At 40.8% G+C, this 12,195-nt stretch overlaps 1 protein-coding gene across 1 annotated transcript; it reads left to right on the top strand.

Moving 5' to 3' along the window:
* The first annotated feature begins 3,124 nt into the window (after positions 1-3,124).
* On the top strand, positions 3,125-11,989 carry LOC116721874 (potassium voltage-gated channel subfamily A member 3). The gene is made up of 3 exons (XM_032565902.1): positions 3,125-8,323; positions 10,098-10,168; positions 11,123-11,989. Exon 1 carries the CDS (start codon positions 5,491-5,493, stop codon positions 7,093-7,095), a length of 1,605 nt encoding a protein of 534 aa, XP_032421793.1. The 5' UTR covers positions 3,125-5,490; the 3' UTR covers positions 7,096-8,323; positions 10,098-10,168; positions 11,123-11,989.
* The last annotated feature ends 206 nt before the right edge of the window (positions 11,990-12,195 follow it).

Here is a 12,195-nt window from a genome sequence, read left to right as displayed (position 1 = left end):
TTTTTCTTTTTGCTGTCTATTCTTGTGTTTTTATCTAAACATAATTTATGACTGGAAAACAGGGAATACCCTGGTTTTACTCCTGCAGCATAATAATCCCATGACTCTCTAAGACTTTACTGTTTTATGTATACCATCATACAACCTGCTGCTTGGCATCTTCACATTTATGACATAAAACACAAGCTAGAACTCTCCAGAATCCCTCGCTGTGCCTAATTCAGTTTGACAACCACATGTCAGATAGTGGCACAGTGTGTCTCCAGGAATTGAAACAAAAAGCAGCGCTTGATAAAGGCTAACCTTGGATGCAGTTGTGTCAATATGTTTATCCGGTATTTGACCAACCACATGCGGCAGTGCACACGAATGCTTTATGCAAGTGCTTGAGATTTATTTATATCCTTTTCTCTAAACACCATGGAAAAAAGTCCAATAAGTTCCATCAAGTACACAGTGTCTTGACCAGCTGAAATTTTACAATGTTCCTCCTCCATACTTACCCTTTCTCCCACATTTTTCTCTCCGTTGCTGGGGTTACAGTCGGCCCTGACATGGCTCCTGGCCAGTCAGGCTTTGTTCTACAGATGGCCCTGTCCTCTTTCATTTGGTGCTACTGCTCCTTTCTACCTCCCATGATCCTCCGTCTTTTGCAGCTGCACGCCAGCCATCCTGTGTCACTGGTTATGCTAATTTGAATGTTGTAATAAATTTACTCACACATGCAAATGCTCTATCTCCACAAGCCAACTCTTCACTTGCAAATATTCTTTGGCTGCGCTTATGTGCACTTGCTGTTTATGGACATGTGGTAAAGAACAGGATGTGGGCCTGGAGAGAAAGCAGCGGCTGAAGGAGTTTCAGACTGTGCCTGTTTCTAAGAGTATTTTTGAATGAATATGATGGTGACACACACAGGTGGGTCTGATTAGTTTTGCTCACACTTCTCTTTAAAATATGTTTTTATTATCCTAATGTTTCTGCTATTTTTCTTGTTTTCCCTCCAGGCTGGGAAAAACCGGCATTCTTCTGTTGGTTCATGTGCGTCTTCCCACGTCCAAAGGCCACAAGAAAAATGTCAAAACAGCTCATGTCAAACCGTGGACCATGTTGTCGGATATGTGCAGGTATGAGGTTATTCTAATGATTCTATTTCTTTGTAGAAGCACTTTGTCATTGGCTTAGTTTGCTATTTAAATGTAGCTGTGCTATATATTGTTAATAATTTTTATTTTTTGTCATCTTAGCATTTTGTCAAAGATGGGAGCCAATGTTAAAGCCTTCCTCATTGGTGTGGAACCAGGTCAGCCCTTCCTCCTGCTTGTTGGTGAAAACAAGAGCAACACCAAAGACACTTCACATCAGAGATCACAAGACCATCCCTGACCATCCATGGCACACAAGACTCCCCATGGTTTCCTGATATCAGTAGCAGTATTACTAAAATATGGAAAGAAGAAAAAGGTTAATTACTGTATTTGTGGTCAAATTCTAATGAACTGAAATTGTTTACCGGTGGAAACTTAAACTGAGTATACAATTTCTATAGAACACCTGTTTGTCATCCTTTCCCCAGAAGTCTTTCAAGTGCATCCATAAAAAAAATGATCCTAACCAGTATGGTTCCTCAAGTGTCACCAGATGTTCACAAGCTCAGCCATCAAAGCATTTCCTTCTTCAAATGGCCCGATTTTGTTTGCTTCTCGACTCTGTTTCACTGACTCTCAGTCTGCTACACTCCACTTTGGATGCGTTCAAGTGCTCTGTGAAAGGTAGCCTCATTTCGTAGGTTAATAAGGGACCTAGAGTGGACCTATATTTAACATGGAGGGAGGAAACCATATGAAGGCCCTTTGGCTGTCCCAGAGCTTTGTCCCTGTAGACTGACTGGCCCTTTTTTGTGCAAGACAGCTTCAATGTGGCCTCAATAAGAAAACAGGGTCTAAACTGAATGTGCCACAGCTACATGCATCCATTAAAATCACTCTTACTGTGAAGGATGAATAAAAGTTGTACTGATCTTTAAAAGACACAAAGTTTCAATTTCTAAAAAGTTGAAGCAGGAATAAGATATTGTTCTTTTCTGCACATTTACAGTGAAAGTAAAGATGGAAAAAAAAAACATCCAAAAGGTTTACACATTTGCAATTACATTTAATCAATTCCTCAGACGATAATTAAGTTCTACAGTAAATGGTTATTTGATGTCATTGTCATAAAAGCCCAGGTGTAACAGATTGTAAAGCTTTATAATATTTACTAAGCTAACGTTTTAAAGGAAGATTAAGTCAAGTAAATAGAGCTAAAACTGAGAAAATAAAAAGAACAGTGTAATAACCAGTTTTGTTCTTATGATCCAAAATCAGGTTGTTGCGCAGGAGACCTGTTAAGCAGGCACAGGGGAGTCACTTTAAAGCTGAAATGTGAGAGGGGGGGGCGTGTATAAGAGAGAGCCAGCACATCAAAACAAACAGCTCAGGACATAAACTCGGTCATCAGTCTTGGGATTCCAAGGCTGGCAAATGTGTCCTCCTATGGCGCCCTCTCTGTGTTAACAGACTGCTGTATTCTTCCACAAAAACAACTGAAGATCCCTGGATATAACTCAAAGATAACAGCGTATGTAAATAAAAATAATAATTCAAAGTATTTCATTGATAAAAGAGCCTTCATGAAAGACGCTGAGATTATGGTTCTCGCAAGCAATATGCAGTAGGTGTGGGTTTAGAGGCTCAGTCCGAAAGCTTCTCAGTGACTCCTTCAAACACACTTATTGTTCTGACTAAATACCAAATATCTGCCTTCTCCAACTATGAAGCTTGTCCTCACAAAACATTTGCCTTGTCCAAATGGAGGACTGTTGATATTAAAAGTATCAGCTTTGGTTCAGATGCCTCTTCTGTTGATTTGTACTTTTCACTGGGAAGTAGAGAGGTTTGACCTTTGATGGCTCCTTCTGAGGAACTTTACCAATTTCCTTTCTTCTCAGCGAGAGTTCAAGTTAGATTATTGGAACCTGGACATTATTACATGTTCCAACAGGACAACAATGCTGAACATTGTTTTTATGTGAAACCATTCACATAAAAACAAGCATGTGCTCATAACCTTTATATTTAAAAATCCATACAGTTTTTTTCCCTTTGCTTGAATATTAGACCATCAAAAATAATGTCATTATTAAAAGCATAAATTTCAATGAGTTTCCTGCCCAGGATCTTTGTATCAAAGCTTCTGATCTGTGTAGAATCTTGAAAACAAAAAATGGAAATGCATAGCCTACATCACCTTTGCACAATTATGTTTCTTTTTAACGATATGACATCTTTTCCTCTATATATTTACTTTGTAACACGTAAATCAATGCTCCTGCACATATGGATGAACAGCGGTTTGAACATTTATACTGTAAATTATAAGTATGGCTGAATATGTGTGTCTGGGTGTTGGCACAGATTGCCTACACCAATGAGAGACTTTGTAGATTAGTTCAGTCATTTATTACTCACTTTAATTTAATCTTGAGGAAGCAGATGTTGTTAGGCCACAAGCACAATCATCTCTCACAATTGGTTATCTTTTTTTTTTTTACCCCTTTCCTCCCTTTGGTGCTTTCTTCCTTCCACTTCTTGTCAAGGTGCATGCCTGTGTGCTAGCATGCAATGAAGCTAAGAAAGTGAAGGTAAAAAACAATAAAAATAAAAATGCTGGACACATCTGCTAGGTCAGCTCCATCTGTAAAAGACATCAGAAGAGCCAAGATAACAACTGGCGAAGTACTTAATGATGCCTCATCTGTTTGGTATTTTCTGTACTGAACGGATTCAGCTCAGTTAGCTGTCTGCTGTCATGCTTTTATTTAATTTTCCCTCAGCGCACATGACACAGAAACAAATGCATGCATGTTTGACACTGTATGCATTGTCAAACATGCATACGGTGCGTTTTGATACCTTTTAATCAGCCAGAAGTATCAACAAGTGATTGAGAGAGAATCAATCACTTGTGGGTGTTCAGTTCTTTTGGGGGAATGAAAAAGTCTGTGCCATTTCTTGAAATTTTCCTGCGTCATGCAGATAGTAAAGCTGATATCTTTTAACACAACCGAACAGACTGCACATGGCTTCATGTGTCCACAAAAAATAAAGACTGTTAAACAATGAGGGGTTCCTTTTGGAGGGTCAAACAACACAGCTGGTGGATGAAAAACAAATCGTTAAATTGGGAACCAAACAGCAAGCCACTGTCCCGAACAGTAATGTTTATACAAAAAAGATTGTCTCAAGTCATTGACTTGTAGCATTCACTCAACCTGGATGAGCTCATTGTGACAGCAGAAAGTCACTTGGGTTTTATTGATGAAGAGTGAGATGCCCCCCTCTAGGAAAGAAAAACAGCCAAAGAGAATGCCAGACCAGGTGTAGCTTCTACATAGAGAAAAATAAGAGAGATAAAACAAAGTTCACAGCTGAACAAATGTCAAGTCGTGCAAATTGGAGAGTGATGGAAATTAGAAAAAGTGATCAGTTTATCTTCCAGCAGCCTAAGCCTATAGCACAATAACGACAGAGAGTTTTCTAAGTACAAAAAAATCTTTTAATTTTACCAACATTTTGATTCTGAGTGGAAGGGATGTTAATGTTTTGGAGTGGCCCAGCCACTTGTCGATTATCTCTAGAAACTAGGGTCATTTCTTGAACCTCTTGGTTCAATTTTAAACTCTTAAATATTAATCAGCCAGAGGTATCAACAATTTTGAGCTAAACTGCAAATATGCTGTGTAGTGAATCAGTTTACATTCATACCACTTATCCTACGCAGAAGAAGAAGTTAAAATACAGTTAAAAGTTACAGTTTTATGTATTGTCTGTAAAACATAACAATGCCTTTTCATTTTTATAGACCACATTTAAGGCCACAAAGTGATATACAACAAGACACATTTAACACCTAGCAAATACTTTTATGTGCAGTTTTGCTGCTTTTGAATTTAAGAAGTAACCTAAGGTGGTGGAAATTGAGAACAGACTCTTTTTTTTTTACTTCAAGAATAAATTGGGCTTTGATATATTTATAAGTTGCCTAATTGAAACTGTCCTGTCTGTGAGGAATGACCTTGTTTAAAATGAGAGTGTAAGCTGGTGTGTGTGCGTGCATGTGTGAGCACTATGTGGGGATGGGGGCAGAGGGAGGCTGGCACGCCCAAGCTAAAGTACTGAATGACGTCCGTCTGTTGTGTCTTCTGTATCGGTGCGCCCTGCTATTGGCGGACTATTGGAAAAATAAAGCAATCAGCGGCGCGCCGTAGGCGGGTGGATCGCCGGTTGATAAATCCAGATCTCTCTCCCGTGGGCGGGAACGGCAACAGTAGAAGAGCGAAAGTGAGGCGCATGAGTAGCGAGAGAGAGAAAGAGACGTGGAAGAACCGAGGCTGTGGCGGCGGCTGTGGTTGACCGGGGTCCGCGGAGGGGGCGAGGCGTCCGCCCCTGCATGCGACTTCAGCCGCGCATGGACGACCACCTCAGTCTCCTGCAATCACCCCCGCCGAGCGCAACCAAAACCAGAGGCGACAACCTGGTGAACCACGGCTACACCGAGACAGAGACCGACGTGATGACGGTCGTGGCGTGTGACAACATGCTGGAGGAGTCGGCGGCTTTGCCGGGGCACCACTCTCTGGACCGATACGAGCCGGACCATGAGTGCTGCGAGCGGGTGGTCATCAACATCTCAGGGTTGCGCTTCGAGACGCAGCTGAAGACGCTGTCACAGTTCCCAGAGACGCTGCTGGGGGACCCCAAGAAGAGAATGAGATACTTCGACCCCCTCAGGAACGAATACTTTTTTGATCGGAACCGACCCAGCTTCGATGCCATTCTTTATTACTACCAGTCAGGCGGGCGCATCAGGAGACCTGTTAACGTGCCCATTGACATTTTTTCTGAGGAGATCCGCTTCTACGAGCTGGGCGAGGAGGCTATGGAGAAGTTCAGAGAGGATGAGGGCTTTATTAAGGAGGAGGAGCGGCCGCTGCCTGATAATGAGTTTCAAAGGCAGGTGTGGCTGCTCTTTGAGTATCCAGAGAGCTCGGGTCCCGCCCGGGGAATCGCGATAGTGTCAGTCTTGGTCATTCTCATCTCCATTGTCATCTTCTGCTTAGAGACGCTGCCGGAGTTCAGGGACGAGAACAGGGACCCGATCACCATTGCGCCTCTTATAAATGGCACGCTGCCCTATTTCATTAGCCCCTTCTCAGACCCCTTCTTCGTGGTGGAGACGCTATGCATCATCTGGTTTTCATTCGAGCTGTTGGTGCGCTTCTTTGCATGCCCGAGTAAAGCCACGTTCTCCAAAAACATTATGAACATCATTGACATCGTTGCCATCATTCCCTACTTCATCACCCTGGGCACGGAGCTGGCAGAGAGGCAGGGGAACGGACAGCAGGCCATGTCTCTGGCCATCCTGCGCGTAATCAGGCTCGTTCGGGTGTTTCGCATCTTTAAGCTTTCGCGGCACTCCAAGGGCCTCCAGATTTTAGGGCAGACTCTAAAGGCCAGCATGCGCGAACTGGGGCTGCTCATCTTCTTCTTGTTTATCGGGGTCATCCTCTTCTCCAGCGCTGTCTACTTCGCCGAGGCAGACGACCCGGAATCGGGGTTCAACAGCATCCCGGACGCGTTCTGGTGGGCGGTCGTCACCATGACCACCGTGGGTTACGGGGATATGCACCCCGTGACGATCGGGGGCAAGATTGTGGGGTCCCTGTGCGCGATCGCGGGTGTGTTGACCATAGCGTTGCCCGTGCCCGTCATCGTGTCCAACTTTAACTACTTCTACCACAGAGAGACTGACGGGGAGGAGCAGGCGCAGTATCTGCACGTGGGGAGCTGTCAACCCCTGGCGGACACGGAGGAGCTGAGGAAGACTCGGTCTTCCTCCTCACTCAGTAAAAGCGAGTACATGGTGATAGAGGAGCACGGGATCAACAGTGCGTTCAAGCAGCAGCCAAACTTCCCGACCACCACGACCACCGCTCAGAACAACTCTCAGAACTGTGTCAACATAAACAAAAAGATCTTCACCGACGTGTAGCCAGCTTTACAGTAAATTACCCCTGGGCACAGGAGGACGTGATGAGTCAAAACTTATATGCAGCAGCGTTTGGAAGCAACGGCAGATAAAATGAGAGCGAAAGGGGGGGGATAAAAATGGGCACAACCCATCTGTTTTAAAGAGATGCTTTGTGCGCCATTCCAACAATTTGGATTTTTTTAAAATCTATATATTTAAGTAATTCTTGCTTGCAAAAAGAGAACGAGCTCCACCTTCACATCTACTGTTGTTCTCTGAATGAGCGGTAACGAACCTGCTGTGCGCCGTGCAGTGACCAGTATGTTAAGCACATTACAACAGGTAGAGATAAAAGCTGTATGACTGTGAAAGACGAGTACAAGTAGATACTTCTGAGAAAGGACGCTCACACGGTGTTATCATGCGTCAAGAGTCGTGATTCGACAGTAATAGCCTATATGTTTAATATTCGGAGTCATTTAAATATGTGTAGCCTCTGTGTGTGGTCAAGCAGAAATCATGTCAGAATGACGTAGTCCAGCATAATATATATCTATGTCATATAAACCGTTTTGTGGAATACCTTTATTGTGCGTTAAAGTCTAGTCTAAATACTACTGTCTTAAAAAAAATAATCCATAGATATAAATTGTCTTGGTAGGCTATTTAATGCGTAAGCAGCTCCACGTAAACCACCAGAGTCAAGACGGCCGTCAGGGTCTCATTATAGATACTAGACACACGTGAGGAGGGAGATAAAATAGGGCGCGTTCTCCGATCAAAGATGGGGCGCGTTTCTCTTGTGGTAACCTCAAATATAGCCCGCTGTGATGCAGTCTCCATGGTGACGCGTGTTTCCTCGGTAACCCTTCCCCCCTCCCCAAGTCACCGTTGCCATAGCATCACTGTTTCCACAGTAACCTCCCAGATGGTTTCAAAGCTATATTGGAGATTCTAGTGTGAGTGGCTTGTCTTTTCGGTGTCTTAATCAATCAGACCAAAACATATTCAGATTCAACGACTGTTAAAGACTGCCGGTACAAAACAAAATAAAAATTAAAAAACTCAGTGAAGACCTGAACTGGTCAACAATCCCGAGCCACGACTCAAAACGGTGTTGTGGTGGGAGACTGAAAGGAAGAGGCAGCGTGTGAAGAATTATGAATGGACTGGGAATACGTTGCACGACTGTCCCGAGTGCACTACTGCGGGTGGCCATTGGAGGATGCTGTTCCACTGACAAAAAATGGTAAGCTCTGTCTGTGATCCCTTTGTTTATATTGAAAAAGTCTTAGTATTTCTATATCTGCGTGTCTAGTAGTCAGACAAAGGTTTGACATAAAAAACTCAAACAAGCAGGTCAACATCAATGATTGTGCACAGGGCTCCCTCACACATGAAAGAACAGGTTGTTGTGGCGTTTAGATTTGTTTCATGGTATTTATCAGTAGATCTCTTTTTTTGTGGAAAACATTTTTTCATTCATCCATCCATAAACCCACCTATTCTCTTTACCTGCTTTTACTTGCAGCTTTCTCAGGTGTCTGATGTCTGTCTCCAGCAGTCATTTTACAAGAGGCAGAAAGGTTGCCAGTCCATCACAGTTATTTTTTTACTTATTTATTTTTAATAAGTGTATAATTCTAATAATCTGGCATCTGATCAGTTACAGGTGCACATATTTCACATGTTTAGCCTTCCAGCCAGTGTGCATCTCTGTGTACTTTGTGCGAAGGGCAAAATGTTCTTCCTTTGTGTCCAGGTTGCCTTTCACCTTCATTTGACTTTGGATATAAAATCAGTAGGACCAGCAACAGCATGCCAAAATCAGCGTGTCTAAGCTGTGCCCCCTGGTGGCCACTGTTTGCTTCTAACAGGCCAAGTGGCTCACACCTGCTTTCATGACCTCTGTGTTCTCCAGAGGTTCACCAACATTGGGATAAAACACAAAAAGTGCAAAAAAACAAACAAACAAAAAAAACCAGTTCATTCTTCATCTGTGTTATGGATTATCTTATTCTGTGATGGCTTATCCACTGGAGGCTATGTAAATGCTTTCGTGCGCAAATGTCTATGCATTCAGCTTATTACCCTTTGAAGTAAAACATTAAGTTGATTTCAGCTCATTTTAAACATGCCGTAAAGCTACACGTTTGTGTATAGATATAAGTTATGGTCATACCATGTTATATGCTGATATATAATGTTAAGCATGTTCAATAGAAGTGGGTGAAAAGGTTTAATGAAAAATAGTGCTATCTGTGGCATTTTAAATATAATGAGGGTGTGCATATCTTTCTTTGAAGATTGAACTAAGTGGTGCTATATAAATATTTAGGACTTTCTGATTTTATGAAAGGTTCCCATTGATTTACAACCCAGACTTCTACTTTTTTTTCTAATTTTCTAATTCTTATTCTTTTCTGTCACTTGAGTTTGCCTTTGTTTTCTATATTTTACTTACTTCTCTTTTTCATTGCTGCAGTGCACATGTATTTTATGCTATTAAATACTTTTACTTTGTTTCTTGAGAAAAAAAAACAGTGCCTCAGCTGAACAGCTACCAGTAAAAATGCAGCTATTAATGGAAACAAACTATGGGAATTTAGATTATTTGTCCTTAGATACTTCAGTTTCCCATTACTAAAAATCTCCGTTAAGACAAAAAGAGAAATAATTTTATGAGACATGCTCTTCATTTTAGCTTATATTTTATTAACGTAATTAATTTAAACGACATCCTTAATTAACTGTGTTACTACTGTGTTTGTATGTTTTTCTTTTGTTTTATCAAAATATGTCTATTGTCATTGATGTGTTGTATAAATAATTGAACATGTATGAATAAATATCAAATGAAAATTGCATAACTTGATTTGAATTTTGAGCATTTCCAATGTGGGCTTTGGCATGGCAAGACCAAACTTGAAGAAGAAAGATGATTCCTTTGTTAATGAGACTATCAGAGTGACATACTCTGCAGTTCTGACACCTTTTCTTTCTTTCTCTTCTCAAACCCTCAGGTGAAAGAATTTGTTTCTGCTCAGACGTCCCGGATCCCCTGATGATCTCATTTCAGTTGCCTCCCTTCAAGGTAAAAAACAACAACAAAAAAACATTATAATTCATTATGTGTTTTAAATTACCCTGACCCCACAAAGTCTGACACATAAAATAATTCTCAGAAAAAGCTTTTGTTAAATTACATATCAAAATATTGAAATTATTTCAGTGTTACATTGATAAATTGCACATTGGCTTAAACATCAAGGAATAATCCATCCATCCATCCATTTTCTGACACCCTACTGGGGTGGGGAGGGGTGCTGGTGCCTATCTCCAGCTAACGTTCCGGGCGAGAGATTGGGTACACCCTGGACAGGACGCCAGTTTGGAATAGTCCAAAACATATTTAGTGCAATACAGAAGTCTAAATAAACATATGACTGTATTTTGTACATTTTTCATTAGAGTGCAAATCAATCCTCTTATAACAACTGACAGAGTGACTCATAAAATGTCATTTTAAATGTAAATTAGTCCAACTGATAAACACATTTTCACTTTCTTTTAAAAATAAAGTATTTATGGATATTTAAGTTAATCTTGGCTTTTTTAGTCTACTAAATGTTCACTTGACTAAATATTTAGTTGCTTTACATTTCATTTTCTAATTATTTAAAAAATGATTGCTGTACTCCATAAAATCATTACTGTATACAAGGTGTGCCCAGCCATATTACCCCTAAAGCAAAATTGGCTCTTGCTTCCTGTAGTACTCAGATCATCCACCAGAGGGAATAAGAAAGGACTGGCTTTTACACAACAGGTCTCAGAAGAAAGGGAGAACTTTGTGTAAGAAGTCTCAGACATGTCAAAAATAATACATCTGGGATTATAGGGTTAAGGCAAAATTTAAAACAGTATAGTTTAGGTCAGAGATTCTCTGTACTTTTCCTCAGAACCCACTGCCTCTCATGTTTTGTGGGTTTTCCATCTGCCTCTCACCTCATTCAATAACCTGGACTGAATCTATTTTTCTCCTCAGGATGCAGAGACTTCGTTCTGGTTCTGTTGGACTGGATAGGCCTGGTGGATTTGATCTACTTCCCCTGCCTTCTTAATTTCAACGGGTGCCCTCCAATTGGTGACTAGTAATTCTCCCACTTTTCAATTCAAAATGCATAATCAACAGGCACATAAAGCTGTTCTCAGAACATTTTGTAGCACACAGTTTGGACTTGATACTCTATGAATGGAGCCTTTGCAGGGTCAAAGGTCATTTAGATGTAAAAAAAAAAAAAATCATCTGGACATTTTCTAAATGGCATACAATAGTTAAGCACAGCAAACTGCCAGCATTTTTGCAAAGCACCTTTCACTTTACGGGGACTTTGTTTTTTTGTTTTTTTTAAACTTTGTTTTTTATTTATTTTCCCCCAAAGGTGATAATAATCATGGACAATAAAAAATAAGAAATATTTGAAAGCAAGTTTTAAAAAGAAGTGGCAAAAAAAACTGAGTCCATCTGTGATTTGACTGATATGAAACTGTGATACCAATCAAAGACTGTTAGCCATATGCCTTTGTTATATGTGTGTGTTCTGTATTGCTAAATATGTGAAACAGACACATTCTCATGTGTGCTGGTTGCTGCTATTCTTTTGACGTATTCATGAACAACAACACAAATGCATTTAGGCACATGTCAATACAGACACTTTAGACATATACACACAAACACACACTTGTTTACATGTCTCAGCTCTATCCCAGAGTGCACTTTGGGGGGTTTTTTTATTGTTGTTTTTCCATTTGGGATAGAGCAGAATATTGACAGTTGAAGGCTGTGTGTGCCTGGATTTATTCTGCGTTGTTGTGCACTGTCTTCAACATGACCCATATAAAGAGATTATCAGGTGTACTGTCTTTCTTTCACAGGAGCTGCAGCCTGTTTCCACTTATTTACAGATACTAGAACTGACTCGAGCCTGTGAAAATATTTCAGGCTGTATTCTTGTTTTGTCAAAGTCATTTTAAATACAGTTTGGCATCTATAAAACAAGATTTGATGGTCAGATTTTCAGTTCGTTTTGTAATTTTCAATGTAAATCATTACAT

This window comes from Xiphophorus hellerii, chromosome 1 (assembly GCF_003331165.1).
Source record: "Xiphophorus hellerii strain 12219 chromosome 1, Xiphophorus_hellerii-4.1, whole genome shotgun sequence".
Classification (NCBI taxonomy): Eukaryota; Metazoa; Chordata; class Actinopteri; order Cyprinodontiformes; family Poeciliidae; genus Xiphophorus; species Xiphophorus hellerii.
Note: the sequence above shows the minus strand (reverse complement) of the source record. Positions and strands in the feature narration are given on the sequence as shown.

What these genes read in the sequence shown, in the direction of transcription:
- LOC116721874 (XM_032565902.1), top strand. Translation starts at nt 5,491, where the DNA reads ATGCGACTTCAGCCGCGCATGGACGACCACCTCAGTCTCCTGCAATCA.